This window comes from Scatophagus argus, chromosome 9, assembly GCF_020382885.2.
Source record: "Scatophagus argus isolate fScaArg1 chromosome 9, fScaArg1.pri, whole genome shotgun sequence".
Lineage (NCBI taxonomy): Eukaryota > Metazoa > Chordata > Actinopteri > Scatophagidae > Scatophagus > Scatophagus argus.
The window spans coordinates 21261555-21287440 of record NC_058501.1 but is presented as its reverse complement, the minus strand read 5'-3'; the positions used below and the strand labels follow the sequence as shown (position 1 = coordinate 21287440).

The 25886-nt window shown below is 43.4% G+C and overlaps 3 protein-coding genes across 5 annotated transcripts; 1 reads left to right on the top strand and 2 right to left on the bottom strand.

Annotated features, from left to right (window-relative positions):
* Positions 1 to 133: 133 nt before the first annotated feature.
* Positions 134 to 4503, bottom strand: rnf183 (ring finger protein 183). Of its 2 annotated transcripts, XM_046400402.1 has the most exons (4): positions 4349 to 4503; positions 917 to 3690; positions 539 to 620; positions 134 to 440 (listed from the first exon to the last, which is right to left on the bottom strand). In XM_046400402.1, the coding sequence occupies exon 2, from the start codon at positions 3623 to 3625 to the stop codon at positions 2666 to 2668; it is 960 nt and encodes a 319-aa protein (XP_046256358.1). In that variant the 5' UTR covers positions 3626 to 3690; positions 4349 to 4503; the 3' UTR covers positions 134 to 440; positions 539 to 620; positions 917 to 2665. The 2 variants fall into 2 exon arrangements, with proteins under 2 accessions (XP_046256358.1, XP_046256357.1); XM_046400401.1 differs by having other exon boundaries at positions 539 to 3690.
* A 1038-nt stretch (positions 4504 to 5541) lies between these two features.
* Positions 5542 to 17736, bottom strand: dhx16 (DEAH (Asp-Glu-Ala-His) box polypeptide 16). Its single transcript, XM_046400041.1, has 21 exons — positions 17436 to 17736; positions 16804 to 17006; positions 16426 to 16661; positions 15410 to 15590; positions 15258 to 15314; positions 14841 to 15095; positions 14493 to 14726; positions 14182 to 14373; positions 13872 to 13982; positions 13555 to 13670; positions 13186 to 13396; positions 12726 to 12824; positions 11965 to 12117; positions 11353 to 11493; positions 10908 to 11070; positions 10680 to 10798; positions 9559 to 9626; positions 8777 to 8939; positions 8225 to 8386; positions 6566 to 6739; positions 5542 to 6321 (listed from the first exon to the last, which is right to left on the bottom strand). The coding sequence occupies exons 2-21, from the start codon at positions 16999 to 17001 to the stop codon at positions 6193 to 6195; spliced, it is 3162 nt and encodes a 1053-aa protein (XP_046255997.1). The 5' UTR covers positions 17002 to 17006; positions 17436 to 17736; the 3' UTR covers positions 5542 to 6192.
* A 616-nt stretch (positions 17737 to 18352) lies between these two features.
* LOC124065038 (lysosomal thioesterase PPT2-like) lies at positions 18353 to 25494 on the top strand. Of its 2 annotated transcripts, none has more exons than XM_046400052.1 (8): positions 18353 to 18729; positions 19602 to 19755; positions 21692 to 21787; positions 21895 to 22002; positions 22107 to 22215; positions 22315 to 22399; positions 23349 to 23403; positions 23536 to 23676. In XM_046400052.1, the coding sequence occupies exons 1-7, from the start codon at positions 18574 to 18576 to the stop codon at positions 23364 to 23366; spliced, it is 726 nt and encodes a 241-aa protein (XP_046256008.1). In that variant the 5' UTR covers positions 18353 to 18573; the 3' UTR covers positions 23367 to 23403; positions 23536 to 23676. The 2 variants fall into 2 exon arrangements, with proteins under 2 accessions (XP_046256008.1, XP_046256007.1); XM_046400051.1 differs by having other exon boundaries at positions 18363 to 18729; positions 22132 to 22215; positions 23536 to 25494.
* The last annotated feature ends 392 nt before the right edge of the window (positions 25495 to 25886 follow it).

Below are 25886 nucleotides of genomic sequence, written 5' to 3'. Positions count from 1 at the left end.
AATTTCCACAATGTTTGCAAAATAATGTTTTGTGCAAAACACACCCTACAGGGTACACTTAAAAATAAAATGTACTGTATGTATTTTTACTATCCACCAGGAGGCCTAGGATATTTGTAATAAAATGTATGACTAAACAAGACATGTGTTTATTGTTTCACAGACATTTCTTGTTACAGTTTTGCAGACTTTTCCTTGAATAGCTTACAGAAAGTGTTCTGGAAAAAACAAGTTGTTTTTTTGGGTTGAAGTCCAAATGTTGGCTGTGTTTTGTGAGAGCCAAGCAAAAGTCAACAATGTTTGATCACGTTGTGAAATCTTTGAAGCCGAGGCCTCGGCTTCTCTCAGTCAGGTGTGTCTTCTGTTATCTTTTGTCCAGACCCGGACTTCCCGTCCTTGGGGGATGTTATGTCAGTGGGACTGTGGATTTGTCCATTTGCCTAGAGGAGGACGCACAAATGATTTCAGATAGTAACTAACAGAGACACAAATGATGTGTTCTCACTGGAAATATCAAATGAAGTCTTGTGGTGCTCACCTGCATTGCATCGTTTGTGATGTTTTTCTCATCCTGCTGGCTCAGCAGATGCTGTGGCGCATCAGCAGGGTCTCTACTGGACCTACACAAAACCGCCAGCTTCAAAAACACAAATTCTGACACCACAGCAGTCAGAGACAAACAGGTGCTCTTCAGTGCTGACCAGCCAGTTAAAACGCAAGGCGGCATTTGCCCTACATTTTCAATCCAGCATGGGGACGTTAGGGACACTTTTAAAACACCAGCTGGAAATTTACTGATTTCCCGAATAAACACTATTTTACAGACGCGTGCAGCATGCGTTTCTTGTCTAATAATTTGGGAAACTGTGTCGACTCCAAGCAGGTTATGTGTCAGTCTGCGCGCCAGTTGACCCACCATTGCATTTTGGACACCAGGCACATGTGAGTGCGCGTCCCGGGGGGATTGCGAAAGTTTTGGGTGACATAATTTATTAATTTCCCTGGAATCTTTTTCTCTCGGCACTTTACCATCCAACCGGGGCGATTTATACTCCATGGCCAGTCTTCTCCCCACCAAAACACGCTCTGCTTGGAGAAAAGCCTCCCAGACTGACGCCTGGTTTGACCGGCTGTGCTCAGTTGGCGAGTCGCGCACAACCCCGCCGGCCAGTCCGAGGCTGTAAACCGAAGTGGCAGGCCGCTTGGTCGGCGGATTCCTGGTCCAGATATTACCCCGACACCGGAGAACAGCAGACAAGGCAGAGGCGGATGGAGTGGAAGCCATTGTGGTTGATGATATCCACAACAGACCGTCTTCTGTTTTCTCCTAGTGGCCAGCCTCCATACAAGCAGTCACATAACGCATAAAGGTTAATTTGCGTAAGAAGTGGACTGGGGGAGGCGGAGGAGGAGGAGGTGGTGGTGGGGGTCTTTTCTGCTCTTGCCCATGCGACCATATTTGCCTCGAAAGTCCAGAGGGAGGTTATCAGGTGGGTGTGTCTTTATGCAGTGTTGGAAAAAGTAAAACTCCAAGTTAAACAGATCTGATTCTTTGAAACGTGTGTTTATCTGTGTTACATACACGTTATTTCAAAATATACCGCCCTAAACAGCATTTGTCCTCTTTCTTCTGTCTCTTTAAGTTTGATGTCAGTCACTTATCACTCATCAGTTAACACTTTCCTCTTATGTCATTTCTGCAGTTTGCTCTTCACGTTAATGACCTGCATGTCATTTATTTAGCCCAAACCACACCAAATATGTTATAACACAGACTAATATAAACACATGACGAAACAGGTAACGCTGTCAAACAGGTTTGTCAGTGTGAGGAGCCTTGAGACACGTTCAGTTTTCAAGCCACTGCTAACTGGTCTGTTTACACCACTAGAGGGTATCAGGTGTCTGAGGAAGCATGCAGGTTTCACAGAAGCAGCAGATCTGTTTTTGACTCAGCAAAGGCCACGCATCATGTAAAAATGAACACGAAGTTCCCCTACTGTGTCATCAGGCAAGTTTTAAGCCGGTAGAAGCAAGTTACTCACTGTTCAAAACCAACATAACAAATACATCCAGATTATTTTATAGAATAGATTAGTGATCACATGTTTTCAATGTCTCAAAAATACTTTATTTTATATCATGGGAAATAAAAGCCATTGTGGTGAAAATGAATTATTTACAAGTATATAAATCGTCTATAGTTATGTACAAAGAGTTGGTCTATTAACAAAATTTATAAGAACTATAAGAAACCCTGAACTGCTTTTGGAAATCAGCCCGGGGCAATCAGATAATGAGGATAAAGATAATGGAGTCTTTTCATGACAGAGTTTAGTGCATTTCAACCTTTTACAGCTTATTAATCATTATCGACAGGCTCCTTACATATACGATGCTTTGAGCTTTTCACAGCAATTACAAACAAGATCAAGATCACTCGGTTTCCAGTACGTGCAACACTGAGCCGAGACAAAAGACACATCCCTTTGTTTAAAAAATGTTGCTGTCCTTGTTTTCCTTCATTTCTTCACTTCGTTGTGCATTAGCCAACTCAAATACGTACCAGTGCTTCATTTTATCTTCACCATGACTCACCAAAAAGAAAAAGGAGGCAAAGGGGTCGCTGAGAATACAAGAGTGGTGTTCTCTCCCGCCTGCCTCATCAGGGTCTTGTGTCTGGGGTGAATGCACCTCCACTTCCTGGGTTACCAGTTTGGTTTACTGGGCGAACGGGCCTCCGGTTAAGGGTCACATTGGGTATGATCACAAAGGCCAGAATCCCCACCAGCATGAGCGCCACAGTGATGGTGATGATGGACCCCACCACGGCGTAGTAGCACCGGTCCGAGCGAAACAACCTGCGCAGGCGACCTCTGACCCTGTTTGGAGGCCTGCCTACATCAACCACTGTGGCTGGGGAAATTCCCTGCTCCATCGCGTTCAAGTGACCAACTGCTGTCACCTGGCTTTCCTGATTCTTTACAGGCAGGCTGAGGGCATTAGTCGTCGTGGGGCTGCTGAGAGGAGGGTTCTTCAGGAGCAGTTTGCCCTTACTGCGCTTGAAGCGGATGGACAGGGCCCTCTGCATCTCTGGTGGGAGTTTGCCTATGATGTCCTGATTGTTGCCCAGGCGGGGCAGGTCCTGGCCGTGGGGGAGCTCGGTCAGCTCACGGCATACCGGGCAGGACAGGGTCTTGATCTCAGCAGAGTTCACGTTGATGCGAGCGAGGCACTCCAGGCAGAAGGTGTGCCCGCACGCCAGCAGCTTGGGGGTCTTAAAGACATTGTCGTACGTGCAGAAACACACGGCGCACTCGGTGTCCTCCACATCATCTTCAGGGGGCTTCACCCTCCTGCGGTCGCTCTCTCCGTCTTTCCTGTCACGTCTCCGGGCCTCCTCACTCCTCCCCCGCTGCCTCCTCTCTCCCTGGTGCCTCTCCCGTTCTCTCCTCCTGCCTCTTTCCACCCTCTCCGAGTCGGAACTCCTCGATCTCCTCACTTTCACAGGCTTCTCCTTCTTCCACTGATTCTCCTTGCTGTTACTTGTTGTCTGGCTGAGTTTGGGCTTGACGTTGGGGGCCTGTCTGGCTCCGTGGCTCTGTCTGTCCCTGTCATCTTCCATGCTGGACGGGAGATGTTGGAGGTAGAGTGCCGGCTGGAATCCGATCCACAGTTTTCCGACAGGAGCTGTGGAAAATTTGAATGAATTAATTCCCGGACAATGGCAGAGCAGGAAACAGGAAGTTACCTACACAGTCACCGTCGCTGCTTCATGGTGATGAAGCAATAATGCCTAATCACTGCCTAACATCTCTGTGGTATTACAATGCTATCTGTTAATTTCTTTTTAATTTATTAAACATGTACGTGGTGATCTGGCATTGATAATGAGCCTGCTGTTTGTTTAATAGGCTTTCCCTCACACAAATCACCAAACATATCTGTAGTCAGAATTGCACAACTAGAACAGCCTCTAAAAGGTCTTAGTTAATAGGATTTTTATGATCCCTCTGTCTTGATTGAAACACACTAAGTAAATGGAAACCAGGAGAGACACTAGTGTGCGACGAGGCTCCATTGTTTTGAAACGTCATAGCAAACATTCCATCATATGTGGCCATCTCACACAGTCAGTCATTAACTCAAAGTTTCTAACTCGCACACAGTGAACACTCCAGCAGCCCGAACGTGCATTTGGACATTTGCAACAAGCTCAGGTCTGGTTGAAGTTTCTGTTCATTCATGATTTAAAACGAGAGCAGTTTTGCCTGCTAAGAATAACTGGGAACAAGTTGTAGATAGACTTTGCGCGCACACACACACACACACACACACACACACTGACCTGCTGAGGTAGATGAATGTCCAAATCAAGTAGTCACCAAACGTCATTACAAACAAAAACAAATAACCCTGGAAGTCTTTTGGTGCACCTGTAGTCCTGGTTCTCCTCCTCCTCTGTTAGTGTCTTTGCTCTTTTATCTTGTTTTCTAATTGTAACACAGCACTGCCTCCTCTGGACCCTCCTCCCTCTCGCTGCCTCCCGCCTTCCCCTTTTTTTCTTCTCCTAACCAGACCAGTTGGACCAGCTGGAACAAGCCAGCGCTTCAGCTGTGTCTGTGTGTGGAATATCTAATTAGGTCAATTTTTTCTGATGACTCTCAGGTCTGTGACTGTCTGCTGGCGGACAGGAGCTAAAACATGCTTGTATCTGCCAGGATTCAAACTGAGAAACTGAGCATTCAATATCAGATATGGTGCCGGTGGCATGAAATGTCACATGGCAGAGAAGCACATGAATGTACAGTTTTTTTTCTTTTTCTTTTTGGTGTGTGTGTGTGTGTCTGTATGAGTGATATGAATCAAGAAAAACAGGAGACTGTAAGGAAAATTCCACTGTTGCGACATAAAAACAAAGCTACAGGACTGTCAACACTGCACATATCAGCACCTCATACCAGTCATGCCTCTGCTGCTCTCCTGCCACTCTGCGAGTTTACCACCCAAACAAGAACAGCTACGTTTCTTAACCTTTTCGCACAGTCCTGGTTTCTCCCTTCATGAACGCCTGAGAAGACACCACCGACAGGATAAAACTCATGACAGTGCAAAGAATGTTAAAGCCAGAGCTGAGTGACATCTTTTTTTTTTTTTTAACATTAAATACCAACAGAGCAGCTGTGTTTGCGGTCTCAAACAGCCCTTCCTGAAGCGATATGTCTCTCTTTATATAACAATGACACACTGCTGCATGAGGGAACCTGACTGGACCCAAAAGTCAGTATTACGAATGATGCACAGGGCGTAACGTATTTTGTATTGGCTTATTGGCTTACAAGTTGAAGGTCAAACAAAAAGGTGGTATTTTAAACTAGAAAAAAAACCCCAAAAAACCCAAATGTGTTAAAAATGTCACTTCTGTATTCTTTATTATGATGCTTCTTACTAACCAACAGTGATTTTGTAAAACATTTCTAAAGAAGAAGCAGTAAATGCCGATGGCTAATGACGAGCAGTAAACCAACTGGCAAAAACAAGTGATTGTAAAACTTTATTGCAGTAGAAAATGAAAACAAACAAGATTGAGAGAGTCACGTGAAAGAGTGAAACTCATTGTCTGCAAAGAAGTCTTTTCAGCTCGGTGGAGACGGAAATCGTCCATTTGCACACAATAAAAATGTGCTGCTTTCACAAATGCACAATTTGTCAAAGCCTGAATGTCAACCTGGAAAACAAACCAACAGTCTCATATCTTTAATGAGCTGTGAAAAAAACAAAACCTGCCAAGTGAGCCCGTTCTGCTGCTGTTGATGCAGGAATCTCAGATCCAAGTGCATTAACGTTTCCTCGTGGTGGTTTATGATTAAACGAGTATGGACGTTCGTGACCCACTTCGCACCACACCCGCCTTCAAGCTTGTTTCAGCATCCGTTCAGGCCACTATGTGCAGCCAAATTTGACCCAAATTTAATATGCCGATACGGTAAGCACGGTCACAATCGCTTCACGTTGCGGAGACAGACAAGAACCACGTAGCAGATTCTGTACTGAATTGGTACCAAATAACTACACTTCCCACACTTTTCCTCTTGCTAACTTTCACAGTCATTTTTCTACTTTTCAGCTGCCCTGAGAGAGGAGGACAGAGTTTATTTCTGCCATCTGTCCTCCTGAGGCTCGGTCTCCTCTTCAGCCCAGCTCGTCTTTAGTTTTACCCTGCTTGCGGGGCATCTTCTTGCTGCTGCTGTCCTCCAGCTCTTTGCTCTTGTAGTAGTGAGGAGCCACTTCAAGCAGCCATCCGCTCTCTATCTCAATCACCTGGGAGCATGCGGAGAGAGAGAGAGATTAATCATTGTGTTTGTACGGGCAAGGATGCAGGTTAAAACTGCACGGGAATACTCGTCACACTTCCTCATTAGTGTGTTGTCTCAATCCCACATGCAGTTATTCTGTGGAAGCCTTCACACAGGACTGTGGGATGGAGGGTGTGACAGTGTTATTTATATTTTCTATGTTTAATGATTGTCTTCCACATTTGCAGACTACTACTAGGCAGGCAGACCTGTCTCATGAACTCCTTGGTGGTAAAGACCAGCTCGTGGTAGATGAGCCAGCGGGGCTGCTCCTCGAAAAGAGAGCTGTTGGGGTGGACGTAGACCGTCTGCTGGTGCTTCACCGTCTTATAACCGCCTTTGCTCAGTCGCGCAGTGTGGTAGAAATATCCTGCCGTCACCGCCTGGGAGACGGAAGAGATTGTCAAAGGTCAATTATAGATAAATACAGCATAAATAAGGGGTATAAATGGAACAATTAGACTTCCTGATATGAACTTCTTACAGTAAACAATAAACAATACAATAAATAAAACATTATAACTGCATCTGTATGCTTCACAAAACCACTCAGATATGTGTAGAAATTAGTCACTGAAAGTTCAGTTTGATTGTGAACACATAATCAGAAATAATAACGTAGCGCTGGATGGCTCCGGTGGGAGTCTTACTCAAATAAGCCATAACAGGACATCAGAAAGCAGGAACAGCAGGTCGCTCATGCTGTCACTGAAACTGTGCTTCCGGAGTTTTGTACGAATGTTGGTTTCGTGTGGGATTTGCTGTCTTGTCTTCACAGATGCACACAAACTGTTCACACCTGCTGTAATCTGGGCCAGGTGGTGCTGGGTGTGCTCACAACACTAATGCTGTGAGGGGCAGCGTGACACCGAAACACAGCTGACAGACGACATCTGTCACACACGACTCGAGGTGGGAGGTTCATATTGCCTTAAAACTGAATAAACATTTTCAAATGACTAATTCACTTTCCCTGTGTGTGCATGTAAGTGAGGAGGCGTCACTGCCCCCTGGCTTAACACAGGGAACACACACAAAGCTACTAAACCCACTTTATGGACAAAACTCAGACACTAATACAACTTTTTGAAAAGTGTCAGTAAAATAAATGAACAAAAAGAGAAATAACAACAACAGCAACATCACCTTCTAGTTTCCCCTTTAGATTCTGATAATTATATTAACTCAATATTAGCTAAAATTGTTTATTGATGATATAATTCAAAAGAGCAGAAGCTGTGGGTTTGCTTTAAGGAGTATGTGATGAAAAAAGGTGTAACCCTACTAATAAAACAAACGCCCTTGCTTTATCTCAAGTGGTTTAGGTGTGTGCGTTCACAACACACACAGAGTCTGATATGAGAGTTTCATTTCAGTGATGATCAAGTTTCCTTTGACATTTTATTACATATTTCAGATTTGCCTGAGGATCTAATTTTCTCCAGCTTAGTGTCTTCAGACAGGAAGCGTCCACTCACCTGAAGTGTTTCTGAGGGTAACCTTTCACCTCCCTTTGAATACACGCAGACTAAAGATGAACTACAAAAGAAAATGATTATGTAGGCTTATGAAGCTTAATGAAGCAGCCTCACGGCTTGAGGTCTTCTGTGCATTACTGCCTTCTGCCAGTTTCAAACCCTCATCTTAAGTTTGTTAATTTTATGTAGAACAGGCAACATCTTGGCCACGTTGTTGAATATTTCAGCAGGTCTTGTCTGCCACAGTTTTTAATTTGCATTTCTGCTTTACACTATTGATGTAGTTGCTATGACATCCAAGCTACTTCCTGACTTTTGCCAATGACGGCCCGACTCTCTCTGTTGGTGAACCGTGTAAAAACTCTGGGGGGCTTTCTTGGTTTTGCTGACCTTACGAATGGGCGTGTTGTCCCCCTGGCAGCTGACCACCTCCACCTCAATACGATCCATCAGACCCTCCAGCTGGTCCCTGACGTCCCGGGCTCTTCTCATGGAGCGGAACTGGATGAAGTTCTCATAGCACCACTGTGTGGAGTAGCCACTCTCCACCCACTGAGGGAGAAACACAGTTAGCACAACAACCGTGTTGTAAGTGTGAATACATCAGGACCTCTGGGTTTTTACAGGCCATAGCTGTGAGACCGTGGCTCTCAAGCTGTGGGGACATCAAGATAAATCTGACAGTTTGCGAGATGAATAACCTGATCAGTAAAACAGATTTATTGCTGCACAAAGTTGTGCACAGTTTCCTGAAATCTCAACAACTATTAAATGGACTGGAATTAAATTCTGTACACACATTCACAGTGCACAGAAGATGAATCCTGCTGACTTTGGTGACACCATAACTTTTTCATTCAAGTTTCATGACACAAACACATGACAAGCTCCATAAAGACACGGTTTCACTTGAAGGTGTACTGGACTGAACTGACTTTGTACCTGTGTGTAGACGTTGAGCAGCACCAGGTGATCTCCCCCCGGCACCACAAAGTTCATCCTGGCGTTGTCAGCGTGCACCACCTTGTCTTTGGGCCGGTAGAAAATGGAGTTGTTAACCGACAGCATGGCCGCTATGGTCAGCACTTCGTTGGAACACTTGTACCTGGAAGGAGGCACAGACAGAAAAACCTGAAGAGCAATACTTGTACAAGTTTTCTTCATCAACTCCAATGCATTCACTAAATAAGGTTCCAATTTCTTTGAGGTCTTCCCCACCTTTCACTTACACCATTTATCATTTGTGCAGTTGCGTTAAAGCCTGTGAATCTCTTTCTCTCTTAGAGATAAATTATTGATCGAGGAAGCCATGGTGACCCAAACTAACTAGTGTCAGGTATGTGCAGTGTGTCATGCAAATACACAGACGATCAGAGTGAAGATGGACACAGATTACACATGTCAGAGCAAAAATCACTTTCTGTCATATGAGTTATGTAATGACTCTCTGCTGATCTGACCGTGATAAGAGTGGGTGGAGGGTGGTGGTGGTGGTGAGTGGAAACAATCAATTTTCTGCTGCTCGGAGAATCGATCTTCTAACACGTATTTACAACACAAGTCCTGGGGTGACCTCCATGACCACAAACCCCAGCTGCCTAATCAAGAACTGGACAAACAGAAGTCTGGAAAAGCTTGACTTGTGTATAAAAACTGATGTCTCCACTTGATTTAATACGTCACATAAAGTGAAGGCTCCTACTAGAATCAGACTGGAGACTTACTGCTCGGAGGCCAGGATCATCTTGCTCAGCATGGGGTCCACCGGTAGCTCAGCCATCCTGCGACCCAGCTGCATCCCGGCAAACAAGAACAAAGGGTTAAACACACATTTAAACAGTGAAAGACTTTATTCATTTCACAAACAATAGCCTTTGCCAGTGATGCAGTGCGCCAAACCCTCTGAAAAACATCCTCTCAATCTTTATAATCACTGATTAATGAGTCTAGCGTGGAAATTGGAGTTTTAAGTTGGAAACGCATTGAGTGAGTCATCTCTCTCTGATGTATCAGCACTTTAGATCGAGGAAGCCATGATGGCACAGGCTCACTAGCATGAGGTATGTACCATGTGTCATGCAAATATGCAGGCTATCAGAGTGAAGATAGACACAGATTATACATGCCAGAGAAGAAGGTTACACGTCTGATTTCTGTGTTTAAGTTAAGAACGTAAAATAAGTTTCTTTGGTTTGCCAATGACTGTGAGAAGAGGAGGAAGTGCGTGGAATAATGTGGGACCCACTGCTTGCTGGACACCCCTTATAGGACAAGAACTGAGGGATCGTTGTTGTTTTCACTCATTTTTAACCCAATGACTGAGGTTTTGCTAAAAGCAACTTGAATGAACCTGAGTAATGAACACGATAAAAAGGGATGAGGATGAACTAATAGAAACTGCACACATAATTAAAGTTACTGAGACCTGAGATTGTAAAACCTCAAATCTTAATCCACTGTGTAAAACATTCCACCTAAATACAATAATCTTACATTTTGAAAAGATGATTGATTTTAAAATCACAACTTGAAAGGAAGAATAAAAAAACAACATTTTTTTTTTATTAGTAGGTCATAAAATATTTACTAGAGAAGCAACAATTAGTCGATTAATCAAATTGGACTAATCTGAAAGTATTTGAATAATGAAATAACTCTTTCAGTCAATTTTATGCAAAATGCCAAACAATAACAATAAATTTTATAGATTAACTGATATTCACAGCTACAGATTCAGGTGAAATCAACACTCCGTGACCGTTTTCCAGTTGTTTTAATGCTGACATCTGAGACGTTTTTATGGTAAAAACAACAGTTGGAGCAGAGTTCGGCTCTGAGTTTGTACCTTGGTGAGCTCTCCCAGATGGTTGAGTGCTCCCAGGGCGTATAGCTGCTCCAGAGCTAAAACCAGAGTCTCGTGAGGAGGTGGGTCCATGAAGTCAAAGTGAATGAGGTCATTGATGCCTGCAAGCAAAAGGTTTTGGCTCATTACAGTCACAGACACCAAAATGTGCTCCGACTTAATGACTTAAAATGTCATTACATCCCACTCAAGAGCGCTTCCACCCCTCACCTAAACTCTTCAGCAGCAGGACAACATTTCCCAGGTTTGTCCTCTGAATCTCAGGCACGGTCGTTTCCTCCATCTCGTGTTTAAAGGCCCAGGCTGTGTAAAGTCTGAAACATTTCCCAGCAGCCACTCTGCCTGCACGGCCTGCTCTCTGGTTGGCCGAAGCCTGAGAGTGAAACAGAAACACGCAGCAAGAGTTGAAAGCAATACAGAAACCAACAATCCACACACACACAGTTTGACAGTAACAGCTGCCACATGAGTGCAATGCTACACTTGGACATTCACTTGCATACAATACCACCGCTTGTCACCTGCACCTGAATGAGTCAACTTGAGGGTTTTTGAAAACGTGTGTTCACTACACTACTGGATAAAATTTAACATCACTTCTCCTCAGCGCTGACGTCTCACTTGTTAAACATTAAGAAACAGAGTGAGCAGTTACCCGCGAGCAGGGCGTGACAATGAGCGACTCCATGCCGGTGCGAGCGTTGTAACTCTTCTGTTTGCAGAAGCCCGGGTCGATGACGTAGATGATGCCGTCTATGGTCAGTGAGGTTTCTGCTATGTTGGTAGCCACCACCACCTAGAATTGACAGGGCGAGAACACAAGTTCCAACAGATAAAGTGAGCACGTGCTGCTCAAACAAAGTGGAACGAGAATTAGGTCCAGATGTTACACAACGGGAACACGTGATTAAAAACACCAAAACAAAGCCCCAACAGTGTTAAACTCAGCTTTGCTCCACAAGTCTCACTGTTCTACAGCAGCCTCTATTGGCGAACAACAGCATGGACATTTAATCTGAGTAAACATGAGAAGGCTCCTGTTTGTTACACAACTGGTGCAGCAAACAGACATCAGAGAGCTTTTGTCTTCATTCATGTCATTCAAACAAATAAAACTTGTTGTCTTGCTCAATATCAATATTTCGTGTCTGCCAAGTTGAAATGTTAATCCTACTATGACCTCCAACATCCAGAACAATTGGATTGGGAAACAATTCCCAAGTTTCCCCAAGAGTCCTTTCTGCACCTAAATAAAACATCGCCTCACCTTACGGGCTCCGGGTGGAGTAGGGTTGAAGATCTTCGCCTGCATGTCTGACGGCAGGTTGGCGTAGATGGGAAGGACCAGCAGCTCTGCTATCTTAGATCCCAGCCGCCGACACCTCTCCTGGAGCATCTCGCAGCACGCTTCGATCTCCTCCTGCAAGACACACACAAGGATAAATAATAAGGATTTAGCCTTTTTAGCAGCATCATTACGTGAAGACTGGTGAGGTTACAAGAAGAGTGAGGTCGCTTCCACACATGCAGTTTTGGTTCATGTGTTACTGATAAATATTTCCTATTTCCATTCAGCTCTGTTACCCTTGTTTTCAGGTCTATTTCTATCCTCTTGAAAACTGTTCTTGGAACTGTGTGTTTAAGTACACACAGAACTAGAAACCTACTTGGCCAAATAAGCTGATACTTTTTTTAGTACTGACAGGAAACGACAACATCGGGTCACGCTGCACTTTACGGTCCTGATGGTCTCGACACGGTGGCTTAGCCTGCACCAGAGTTTGTTGGGCAACTTTCACATCATCCTAAACAAACTGAACTCAACATGCAAAACACATCCGAGTTGTTCTGAAACCAAACCAAACACGTAAGGAGTGAAAGACTGTGGTTACAGCCAGTTCTTTAAGGATCTGTCTCTAACATACATATTCAGATACTGCAGACACACAAAGAATACGGACAATCTCCCAGTACAACTGTGTCCAAAACTTGCTCACAAAAAAAGCCCTCACTTGTTATAAATAATACCTGTCCAGTAAGAAACACCAGAATGTCTCCAGGAGGTTGAGTGACGTGGATCTGCAGCACCGACACCACACATGCTTCCAGGTAGTCCGCCTCAGGAGCCTTGACAACACAGCGCACACACAGGTTGAAGGTCAGGTTTAGCCAGACTCATCTGACTCTGAAAATCTTGTAGGAAAAAATTTCCCTCTCTTTCAAATTCAGGTTTAGCGACCCACACAGAAGCTGCACAGAAGGATGTCTGCACTTTACTGTTAATTGTTTTTTGTAAAAATGCAAATTTCCATAGATGAGCGAGAAAACAGAGGAGGTTTTCTGGGAATAATGTTTTCTTTTAAATTGGCCAGGAAAGAAAACTGTACTCTGCCTCGTTATGTTGCAGCAACCATAATCCGATTATCTAAAAAAATATATGAAGTAATGTGTGCTGTCTTAGGCATTCAAATGACACACTAGCTCCTACTTTGGTGTAGAAGATATCGACGGGGAACCTTCTGCCAGGTATCCTGAACACGGGCGCGTCATCAAAGAAGCAAGAGAAGCGCTCGGTGTCCAGAGTGGCGCTGGCCACCAGCACCTTCAGGTCTGGTCTGAACCTGGCGATGTCCTTAATCAGACCAAACAGGATGTCCGTGTGGAGCGTTCGCTCATGGGCCTCATCGATGATGATCACACTGGAGGGAGGGAGTGTGGGGAGAGCGAGGAGAGGATACGGTTCAAGTGTGAATCATTTATACAACAAAATATGTAAGCAGGTGTAAAAACACCAGAATTCCCCTTTGAAGAACAACTCCCTGTAAGGACCAGTTGGCGATTCTCTTCTCTGCATTACCTGTAGCTGGCCAGGTCAGGCTCAGTGAGAAACTCTCGGAGCAGCATGCCGTCTGTCATGTACTTCAGCACCGTTCTCTCTGAGGTGCAGTCCTCAAAACGAATACTGTAACCCACCTGGAAGAAGCGATAAAGTTAACAAAAAAAATGCTAATTCAAGAATTTTTAGCCACTTCAAACTGTCTTAAGCATTAGTCAATAACATTCTGAAATAAAAAAGAATCCAAGAAAAGCATTTGCATTTTGCATTGCTTTTTTTAAAAAATAAAACTGTGCTGTAATGACATGGGGCTCGGCGTGACGACGTGCAAAGTTCACCTCATTCCCAAGTTTGACGCTCATTTCCTGTGCCACTCTGGCAGCCACTGACATGGCTGCAACTCTGCGAGGCTGCGTACAGCCGATCTTCATGCCTCCTTTCGTGTAGCCCTGAGAAGAGGAGCAACAGGCTGAGGCGTAGATTCATGTTTCCCCAACTACTATTTTTACCTTGAAGTGCTGCTCATTTTGCTCATGTTTTCAGAGATTTTGCCTTTTGTTGGACTTTTGTTAAGTATTCTGGTCACAGTTCTACGATAACATGTTTAATCTATAAGTATATGAGGCTCTCAATGGATTCTACACTCACGTCTTCCAAGAGGTACTGTGGGATCTGAGTGGTCTTGCCAGAGCCCGTCTCCCCCTCAATAACCAGGACCTGGTGCTCGTGGATGGCGGCCAGCAGGTCGTCTCTGTAGGGGAAGATGGGCAGACTGCGTCGGACCTCCTGCATGGACTGTCTGTTCAGCTCCGCCTGCGACAGGGCCGGGGCCTCCTGATCCTGATAGTAAACATCAAAAGTAAAGTGTTTGTTATGGCCCCAAAGATGTTGTCACAGGATCTCGCCAGAAAACTAGCAATAAAGCAACAGCAATAAAGAGTTAGAAGGTTCAACTCCACCTTTTCTGTCAGAGTTCCCTTCATGGTAATGGCGGTGCTGACAAAGTCGATCATCTCGTCCTCCTCCAGGATCAGCTGGTACTTCTCCTGCTCGCGTTTCATTCTTTGCTCTCGCTCCTTCTTCGCCCCGAAGCTGAGGGAGGCCGTCTTCAGCCTCTCCTCCTCCCAGCGTCCTTGTTCTCCTCCGAGCTCCATGGGAGTTTCCTCCAGCTCCAGGTCCTTCTGGGGTACCTCCTGGTCAGTGCAAAGAGGGAGGGAGGGAAAGACTTAAACAAGTGAACCTGTGCACACTTTATCAGTTGACTGTCTCGGCAATTTGTGTCAGCATGTGACATCCCTCGTTCCTACCTTGCTTCTCTTTTCTTCTGGCATATAGTATCTGTTCTTCCTTTCATCCTGTTCCTTGGCACCAGCCTTTTTATAATCCTTAGCCAGGTCTCGAAGTGTCCGTTTGTATTCTAGCTCTTTTTTCTCTCTCTCAGTCATTTCGTCTGTAGAGAAAAGGTACTCTTCGTCCTTGATCTCTGCCTCCAGGTCCTCCAACTTCTCCGACTCTCTCTTCTTTAGATATTCCCACCGAGAGCGCTTCCTCAGCTCTGGTAACTAGAGGGCAAAAAGGAGACAAAGGATCAGAAACCTTATTACACAATTAGGATTCTGTCAAACTGATTCTTCCTGTTCAAAGGTCTACATGCGACAGTGAAAGGAATATTCAAAATATGGTGATTTTTGAGCACAAACAAAAACCCAACTCAGAGCACCTACCACATTCTTCTGATCGTCTTCAGCCATCTTCAGCCTCTTCTGTGCTTCCTCATAAGCCTGGAGAAAATAAAAAAGATGAAGGTGTTGACATGAACTAGTGGGCAAGCTTTAAAGAGATGGATTAGCTGTGTTGTAATTCCGTCATCTCCCACCTTTTTGTCAGTCCTCTCTGCTATGCTGCGTGTCTTGTCTTTGTCTCTCTGCTTCACTCGTTCAGCAAACGCATCTCTCTCTTCAATGTCCTGCTGTCGCTCTCTCTCTTCCTTCTCCCACTCCTCCTCTTCCTCCTCTTCTTTCTTGACAGACTTCTGGTCCCTTATGTCTGAATTAACCCTGATATCACAAAGAAAAAAAGCATCAGTTTCTGCGCACCATTAAAACATGTTATTACTTGTTTACAAAGCCTCTGGGTCAGTTCTCCGATACTCGGCTGGTTCTCCTTCGTTTCTTTCAACCACAGCCTTAATCAATCAAGCACTCAAGTATCAGAGGCATCAAAAATCAACTTGTGTGGTAGTGATTAAATGATTGACTGATTTGCTTATTTCTATGGGCTTTGGAACTGACAAATCAAAGAAACGTATTAGGTGGCCTACAGCAAACTCTATAGCACACGATGAACACAATTATTTAATTCAGATCACAAATCTGGCATTTTATACAAAGCAAAAATTCAGGCCCCCATTCCAGAGACTGTTTGACAGTGTCCAGCAATACATCAGTGCCAGAAAAACCCTACTTTAGCACTCACGTCTTTTTTTCCCCCATGTTACTAATCTTATTCCTGCTATACCTTTTGCTTTCCTTCTATTGCTGTGCATAAACTGTTGTATAGCCATTACACCTTGCCTAATAAAAACTTTGGTATTTTCTGTAGCAAAGCCTCCCAGCCTAAGAATTTGACATGAGTGTAATTTTTGCAATCGGAGATACATTAAACATCTCAAATCTCATGTTAAAGTATGAATTTCAGAATATCATAACCTCAAAATGAATTGGAAAATTTAAAAGCTCTAACTGTGATCTGCAAATGCAGAGACATGCTATCCTACTCTACTATTAACGCAATACATAAACATGTGTTATTAAGTCAAACAATACAAAACAAACAAAAAACAGTAATGAATAAACAAACAATAATAAAATCAGCAGAAAATATCTGAATTACCTTTTAGCTGCTTCATCCTCACTAGACGATTCGCTCTCTTTCTTCTGTCTGATGTGTTTCCTCTTGTTTCCTCTCTCCTTGTCTTTGCTTTTCTTTCCTTTCTGCTTCTCCATCACAGCGTCTCCATCGCTGTCGCTGTCCTCCAGCAACGTGTATGTCTTATTCTTCCTCTCCATTTCAATGGCTTCCCGTTCCACCGCCCGGGATGGTTTCTCAACAACCTGCTTGCGAGGAATCTAAAACGCACAGTGGTAAAGAGGATTGTTCAAATTTTCATACCCACCAAAACGCATGTGCTTACTGTACCATTTGAGTTCATATGTGTGTGTTTTATGGCAAATCCTCACATGGAAGGATGGTACAATTGAATGACTATACCTTGTCAAAGAGCTCTTGTGTGAAGGCAATCACACTCTGGTCGATGTCAATCGTGCCCGTCTGCTCGAGACGACTCACAAAGTCTTGAGGACTCGATGCTTTCCGTGCAATGCCAATGATGAACTGAGACACATATCTGTCACTCAACCCGAGGATGTCATGGAGACGGTCATTCACCCACTGCTCTAGACTGGCCATGGTGCCTGTTGACAGAGCAGTCACATCACAAGAACACAATCACCTGTAATCCGCCTGCAACCAAATATCCAACGTATTTGTGCTCTCTTGCATCACATGTATTTTCTATTTACTTAAACGGGAGGGGCAGCATATTAGGAAAACCTCTCAATAAAGTAAATAAAGCAGTCCAGCAGAACACCACAACTAGCTACAGTATAGCGTCAATGCTAAAACATCATTGAATTAAGAGGTCCATTGAAGAGTCCAAAATCCAAACATTACAGGCATCATAAAAGCAGACTTGAAGACACAACAGTTGAATTGGAAGGCATATAACTATACAGGTGCAACCTACAAAGTGCTCACGGATTCCTGCTTTAGATTAAAAATGTGCGAGGAGAAGCGCTAAAACAGTGTATTTGAGACAAAAGACCCTCACCAACTTCACTTACCGCTTATCAAAACGCTCAAACAACGTTGTTGTTATGGCAGAAGCAGCAGGCTGTGAGTTAGCTAGATGAGCTAACTCACAGCTACAAATAAGTTGTTAGCTTTAGCGGTAGCTTACAAGTTCCCAGTGACGACACTTTATGGATACGTCCATACCTCCGTTGTTATGTAAGATAGTTACCTGTGCATTCACTCTTTACAAAACACAGCACATAAATAATACAATCAGCAAATATTTTGCTAACTTAACACACGCCGCTGAAGTGGTAAGCGGAAACGCGTCATGTAAAAAAAAAAAATTAAAAAACGAAGAAGAAGAGCAGAGCTGCGTCACCGACTGCGGCGTTTACTGCCCTCACGCGGCCATATGAAGAGTAACTACAATCACCACAAGCAGTGTGTCGTCCCTGACAGTTACTCCACACAGAAACATTGTGAAGAAAAGGAAGTTCACGGTTTTTAATACTGATAAATTTAAGTCCTGCATGAGGCTCAAATTTCTGAGAAAAATAACGTTATTTTGCATGCAATCATTCATTCACTAAAGCGGTGCTGCAGAGAAGGTATTATTGTTGTATATACTAAATACTGTTGGCTATTGTCGCTTTTTATTTATTTTTGCTGCCCTTGTTTTTAGCTTTAGGTCTATAACTGGCCTATTTATTCCTATTTTCCTATGAACTCAAATCAAATTGCTCACATAGGCTACTTGGCTGATGAAGCTAATTCTGATTAATGGAGACTTAGTTCAACAACAATAGTAACAGCAGGCTTGATAACAATATTGGAGACTTAATACAAAATTTACATTTATGCAATAATAAAGACTAATGTTCACATATGTGGTGTGTGTCAGCTGGGATGGCAGCGCTGCAGACGGTCTGTGCTCTAACTGAGTGCTGTTAACGGATGTGATCTTCAGCACATCTCTCCAGTAGGAGTGAGCAGGAAGAAAGCTCACATGCTCTGCAAGTCAAAACTAAAGTCGAAGGCGACCGATGACCACCCATCAGCACCGCTAAAGATCTCAGCTCCCCCCACAGTCAGGCAAAGTCTCTCTCTCTCTCTCTCTGCACTGCTTTGACTTGTCTCGATCCTGGTTTCTGCTCGTCCTGAGGTCTCACCTGTAAGCGGGCCGGGATGAAGAGTCCGCAAGTCCATCGAGGATCGCTGCTGCTGCTGCTGCTGCTGCTGCTCACAGGGGCTTGCATTGACGGGTACAAGCCTGTCATCATCGTGCACGGCATTTTGGATGGACCGAAAGAGTTCGAGACGTTGTCTCTTTTCATAACCAAGGTGAGGCATCTCAAAGGAAAAGGCGTGCAAATATGTTTTTATGTCTTTCACTGTAGACAATAAGTCTTAAAAGTCAGTGGTGGAAGAGGGAGTCGGGTCTTTTACTCCAGGTAATAAGAAAAAGCCTTACTGTTGCTCAATTCACGTTCACATAGTTACTCCAGCACGTGGACAAAAGTTTTAGTGTCAATAACACGCAGACTCACGCAGAAAGGCTCGATTCAGAGTAGTGTTTCACATTAGTGGAGAATGAATGCTGTTCATTATGTGTCAGCGCCACTTTAGTGTTCTAGATGGTTAAGGATGGACTGATTTCAACTGATTAAAGTGAGTCTAATCTACAGTAATACGTTATGATTCATTAGTTGATTATGGAGTGTGTTAATAGAGGAGCGAAGAAGTAGTGGAGTTTGAAATGGGCTCGAGAAAAGCTGAATTATCTTCAGATTTAAGCACACCACATTAGTTACATTCAAAATAAAATTTAGCAGTGAATGAATGAAGTGAACTCAGTCCTCTTGTTTTTGCTGCACCTCCACGCATTTATTTGTGAGGCACAAATTTAACTGAGCGATCAAACTTCCCGTTTAAGCCTTAAATATGCATCACTGAAAGCTATTTTGGACATAACATAGCACATATTATTGATTATTATTCTAACAGCTGTCAGTTCTCGAGTGAAGTGAAAACCAGCAAGTGGCTTCAAGGTGTTGATTTCTGTTCTGCTGTAATTTTCTATTCCTCAAACTCGACTTCGGTTTAGAAGAAGAACTTCTGTACGCGAGTTAGCTGATGACATTATCACATATCAGGCTTGTATCTGCCTTGATTCAATCAGTACTTCTGTGGTCCTGTTAATGTGTTACTCCCAGGTGCATCCAGGCACTGAGGTGATGGTGATTGACTTGTACGACTACCTGGCCAGTCTGAAGCCCCTGTGGAAGCAGGTCCAAGGCTTCAGGAAAGCCCTTGACTCCATCATGCAAAAGGCTCCCGATGGCGTCCATCTTCTGTGCTTTTCACAAGGTCCTCACTCCCACTCACAAGAGCGTTGTGCATAAACTTTTAAACACTCATACACTGTCATTCAACCACAAGTCTCCAGGCATTTGTTTAGGACCGAGTTAAGTGTTTTAACAACCAAGAACTTAGTAAAGTAGGAAGAGAAATGACTGATGTGACCCCAAAAAGTGTCAGATTTCCCATGTCGGTTGTCTTTTGTTTCTTTGTTTTTGATTATGTGTAAATTTGTCCGGGAATTTTCACCTCAAGTACAACTTAAAGAGGATCCTGCGTTATTATTCTGCAACCCATTGGTGCTTTTATGTACAAAGGCCGTGTCAGAATCTAGCCATAAAACACAAATTATTTTGGTATCACAGTTTTTTCATTTTATTCATAAATAAAGATTTATTTGGAGACAGCGTGTAGGACTTAAAAATGTCCAATCATGAGGCTGCAGACTGCAACCAGCTGGACTCTCCTCATCTCACCCTCCCCCTCCAAGGCCATAAGAAAACCTACCGCACCTTTTTCTAGAGCCAGGGTTTGGTTTGGCTTGTCTGGGCTACCGTAGAAACATGTCGGACTCGGTGCAAGAGGACATGCTCCCTTGGTAGATACAAAAGGTTCATTCTTAGGTAAAGAAAACACAATAATTCTTAAGTTTCAGGGGCTTTTACACTAAATTGTGAATATTGTTTTCCATTTCTGCCAATAGATCACCAGATCCAGCACTGGGCCTTTAAATTACTAAGGTAGCTTTTCAATGTGTGAGTACTGGTTGGTTTCTGGTCCTCAAAATATAATGAAGCTAAAGTTGACATGTGCACTGAACTCCAAGATGGAACCCAGACGGAAGCCAGAAAACCAATGCAGAGAAAGGTTTATCAAAGATACTGTGGTTTCATCCCACACACCCAAAGTCAGGTGTCTACAGGTGTTGGAGAGTCTTACTAAACAGGTGAAGCCGTTTGTGGTTCCAGAGGGAGCTGAGAGAAGTCGAACGGATGCCGTTGCAGGACTGTATTAGGCTCCTTTTAGCTTACGTGAACTGCCAACTCGAACACGTTCTGATAAACGTTTGTCTCGGCGGTGAATGAGAAGAGAGACGTCAGTCGGTCTGTCAGATAAATCCTCAGTGTGAGATAAAGTGCTTGTTGTACATGCTAACCACAAGGCCAGCGTGAGACCAGTCAGAGCAAATGGGGACAGGGTGTCTGTTTCCTGAAGGTCACTTTGATAAAATAAGTAGAGTGAGTGTGTAGAAACACACGGCGCACAGTGCAAGAAAAACGATTTGCCCTGAACATATCTCCTGATCTTACAGTAAATGTAAATGCGGCTAAGACTTGAGTACACACACAGCTGCACCATGCAATGCAAATACACTGAAACACACACCTCCCTTCAAGAACACACACATATTAAAGTTGAAGGACAGTATCTATGTAAATACCGCAGGCCACCAGCTTCCACATTTTTAGCATCACGAGATAAACACCATCTTTAAGCCGAGTGGCTCGCACTTGTTCTTCAGCACTCCAAAGTTCAGATGCAGGCTTTACAAACGAGACGGTCGGGCTTTTAAGCCCAGGGTGGACATACAGCTGTGGTCTAATGTGCAGAGTAAGACGCAGTAAGACTTTACGCTGTGATATTGAGCCAGCACACACACACACACACACACACAAAAGAAATGAACTGACGGATCAATAATCAGAGGAGGATGAGACACCATAAACAAGAAAAACAACGATGGTGTTGTTTAAAATGAATTAGTAAATTAACACTAAAGCTCAAGTCAAGTGCATTTGAGTGAAAGATCAGCATGAAGTCTAATATGCTGCAGTGTGAGGCTCCCACTCGGTCTTAAGTCTCCACAGAGGGATTAAACAATGCCATGAATCACATGAGGTTGGTCTGAACTCTCTCTGATGTCTCAATCTCCTTTCCCCCCAAGGTGGTCTAATTTGTCGAGCGCTTCTCTCCATGAGTGCAGACCACAACGTGCACACCTTCATCGCTCTGTCATCGCCTCTGGCTGGACAGTATGGAGGTCAGACGGGCTTCGTGTTGTGTTTAAAGCATCCTGCTTGTGACATTTAAAAGGTTTTGGTGAATCAACTAACAGAGTTTATTTGATGTGGATCTCTTACTCCACAGACACGGATTACCTGAAGTGGGTTTTTCCCAAGTGCACGAAGAAGGTGGTGTTTCACATTTGCTACAACAGACTGGGACAGAAAGTGTCCATCTGTGACTACTGGAACGGTGAGAATGATTTTTAAAAATTCAATGATTTGATGTTTTTGGTTTTTTTTTTAAAAAAAAAAACTGAGGAGAAGCTGCATCACATCACATTTTCCCTTGAAAAGATGCTACAACAGATGTTCTCCACAGACCCCCATCACAGGTCGCGCTACCTGCAGGGCAACAGCTTCCTGACGATGCTCGACGGCGACAGACCTCACAACAACATGAAAGGTAGTGGAATGAATTATTATGTGCTCTGCATTTTGCGCATGTGCAGTGAAAATGTGTTGTTGTTGTTTTTTTTACTTTACTTGTATTACACCTCCTCAGCGTGGAGGGGAAACTTCCTGCGCATCAAGAAGCTCGTGCTGATTGGAGGACCAGACGACGGCGTCGTCACACCGTGGCAGTCCAGGTTCGATTCCCGCTCAGTTTATAATGCGTGTGTGTGTGTGTGTGTGTGTGTGTGCGATGAGTGAGCCGCGTCGTCCTGGTGGATTCAACAGCAGTCTGTTCTTCTGTTCCCCCCGCTGAGCTTCTCTCACATGGACAGCAGTCAGTAGCTCCTTCCCCTTTCGCACCCGTGTGTTGTTTGTTCTGGGTTGACAGATAACACAACTCAAGGGTGTTGGCTTGGTTTCAGAGGTCACAGATTCTTCACCAGTAAAAGAAAAAAAACTTAATCTGACTGCTTTTTCCTGCATTTTTATAATTATATCAATCTAGGAAATAATATGTTATGATGGAATTGATTATATGGCTTTCTAATTAAAAAGGTCCAATGAAAAAATAAGAAATTCAACACACTGACGCTACTTTAAATCGTCAATTTTAATTTATATGACAGCTTATATAATTTGTGTTGGATTGTGTTTAAATAATGACACGCTAAAGCATTACGAAGAAAACTTTATTTGACGTATTAGGTAGTTTTCCACCCCGTGTCTTAACTGAAAGGCCACCTTTCGGGCTCCACCAATCAAAAGGGCAGAACGGTGGCCTGACAGGCAAAACGCAGGTGAAAACCTGCTCTCGTTCCCTGCAGCTCGTTAAGTCTGATACCTGAGAACTTAGAGCCTGAGTAACAGGACAACCTTTTCAGCATCTCTCCTTTCTCCTCTGGATGGCAGCTTGATAGTCGAAACATTTTGCTAAGAGAAATTTTAGCGATAAAATCAAACTGACACGTCGGAACTGAGGGCAGTAAAAACAAAGAGGATTTTGAAAAGTCCTCCGTCCTCCCACGGTCTTGGTTTAGACAGGGACAACTTGGTTACCATCAGATCCTTCAAAACGTCAGAGAACTGTTTGCCCTGTTTCGAGACCTGATTGCCCGGACTGACCGCATCCTCTTTTCCACGCAGCCACTTTGGTTTCTATGACAGCAACGAAAACGTCGTAGAAATGAGGAACCAGGAGGTAAGCGATGCCGAACCTCACATCTCTGCCAAACTGCTTTACTCGTACGACAGCTGGAGACCCTTCGTTTTTAAATCTGCTCGTATTATGCAATAACTTCTTCTTCTTCTTCTTCTTCTTCACCACCGGAAGTTTTACAGGAACGACACGTTTGGGCTGAAGACGCTGGACGCTCGCGGGGACGTGACGGTGTGCGTTCACTCCGGAGTGAAGCACGTTCACTGGCACTCCAACTTCACGGTGTTCATGAGCTGCATAGAGAAGTGGCTCACCTGAAAACGGCTCAGCGCCGGATGCTGCTGCAAGCTCAGCCGATCCCGTAGAGACTGAACCTGGTGACTTTCCCCTCCACTGCCACCATGAGGTTTCAGGTTTCCTTGATCGATTATCGTGGAGTTTTCCTCATGAGTGGGTTCAGTATTTTAAGCTCCTTCATGTTTCACACCATGAACATTTTACCATTTCACCATAAACGCCTTTTATGCCATAACCATGCATATTTGTAATAGCTTTTATACCTCCAGGGTACATTTGTCTAATGAAGCAAAAAAATAAGCTAAAGATCAATTAGCGTTAATATTTTTTAACGATGTATTTTGAGTTCAGATTTTATATATATATATATATTAAAAAACTCCTTTTAATTTATTTTAAATAGCTGCTTGTTTTTGCTCTCTACAGAACAAAAAAAAAATCCCTTTCGTACACATCCTGAAATCTGTGGTCTTGCATTTTTAATAGTTTGAAATTCCGCTTGATGCACCGAGACCAATAGTCAATCACTGCCCTCTGGTGGCGGTTTAAGGTACTTTGGAGAAACTTTGAGGCATGTTGCTCTTCTGCCACAGATGCGACATGATGGAGAGTTTCAACACACAAATAGTAAGTGATCTATAAAAACACACACATATATATAGGCATCGCCATATCCGAGCCACAGAAGAGGTTGTTTGTTTGTCCATGACTCCCCAAGAAACAAAAAATATGAGTCAGTTCAGGTTTGTTGGTCTAGCGCCTCTATAGGACAGATGAGGACTTGCATCACAGGGACAGCAAGTTGTGAAATGTTTCTCAACCATATCTTCACCTTCAGACTTCAAACTTTATTTTGTCAGTATATTTCTTTACATACACCGAAATTCTTCCTCTGCATTGAACCCATCACTGGTTGAAACACACACACACGCTACATGTAGTGAAACACACAGGAGCAGTGGGCTGCCATGTCAGGCTCGGGGAGCAAATTGGGGGGATTAAGTGCCTTGCTCAAGGGCACCATATAACCATATAATTGTGGACGGATTGCTATTGAAGGTCTACAGAGCGTAGCCTACATTATTGTTATTATGATTATTATTATTACTATGTTTTAAACATCCTGACTTCTTCCACCCCATCTCGCCTGCAGCACAGCATAAGCAATTTTATGGTCCCGACTGCAGTTTAGGATCAGTATTCAGATTTGAGGGCAGAAAAACAGACGTGTGATCCTTTTCTTATCTGTCATCACTTATCCAGCATTGCAGGTACAGAAAGTTATCATACTTGTTCAGAGTGCCATAAGTTATCATACCTGCCGTGGTTCAAAGCCTTCAGTGTTGTAAACACAGAATCCCCTTATTTTTAAATGTCCATGTCATTATAAGAGGGGTTGATTCAGTTTTTGTTTTGTTTTGTTTTTTGACAGCTGTCTTTTTGGACTTTGGTTTTTTGTTGGCGCTTCTCCTTTTAAGTTCATATCACAGAAAAAATTAAAGTGGAACATTTTTATTTTTATTTTATCCCCTCATTGATCTAACGTGATTAGATCAATGAGGGGATGTGATCAGTCATTTAAACCAATAAGTTTCATTGATTAGCTGACACAAAGGGGTTGAGCTGCGGATTCTGTACTAGAAAAATGTAATTTAATTTGATTTGAAATTCATCTTTAAATATGTACATGACAGTTCTTATTCATTTCTGGTTCAGATTTTTGGAGTTCTATTTGTATCAGAAAATATGTTGATTTATTATACCACAAATTAGGAAAACTGCAAACATATTCTACCTTTGCATGTAAAATAATAATAATAAAAATATTTACCACATGGACTTGGTACAGGATTAACTGATTCCTAATCTGCACTAATAATTCATACACATGAAAAAGTAAAGAGCAATTATTAAACGCCAAGTCTTGATGATAAAATGCGAAGTCATAATTACGACAAAACTTTGCCATCAATAAGTAATCTCCATCATAAGCATCAGAAGTATGAGAGTCAGGTTTCTGAATTATGAGGTGCTTCCTTACAGATTTAAGGTATGCAGGATCATAAAGCGCTTCAGAACTTGGGAATCCTGAAAAATAATCATCATACTTCTGTTTTGTTCAGTATCAAAGTAATCCGTTCATACTGGAGCTGCTCGGCCAGTATGGACCCCGATCCGGACTTATGAGAGGGTCTCAGAAGAGACAAGCAGTAACAAGCCGGTAAAAA

Bases quoted from the DNA above. Each gene is read 5' to 3' on its own strand.
- rnf183 (XM_046400401.1), bottom strand. From the start codon at position 3,625: ATGGAAGATGACAGGGACAGACAGAGCCACGGAGCCAGACAGGCCCCC.
- dhx16 (XM_046400041.1), bottom strand. From the start codon at position 17,001: ATGGCCAGTCTAGAGCAGTGGGTGAATGACCGTCTCCATGACATCCTC. The intron at 15,096-15,257 runs GTAGGTGCTCTG...TTTGCCCTCTAG, and splicing joins AAGACGATCAGAAGAATGTG to TTACCAGAGCTGAGGAAGCG. The intron at 14,727-14,840 runs GTAGGAACGAGG...TGCACTGACCAG, and splicing joins CAGAAGAAAAGAGAAGCAAG to GAGGTACCCCAGAAGGACCT.
- LOC124065038 (XM_046400051.1), top strand. From the start codon at position 18,574: ATGAAGAGTCCGCAAGTCCATCGAGGATCGCTGCTGCTGCTGCTGCTG. The intron at 22,003-22,131 runs GTGAGAATGATT...TGTTCTCCACAG, and splicing joins CATCTGTGACTACTGGAACG to ACCCCCATCACAGGTCGCGC. The intron at 22,216-22,314 runs GTAGTGGAATGA...ACACCTCCTCAG, and splicing joins ACCTCACAACAACATGAAAG to CGTGGAGGGGAAACTTCCTG.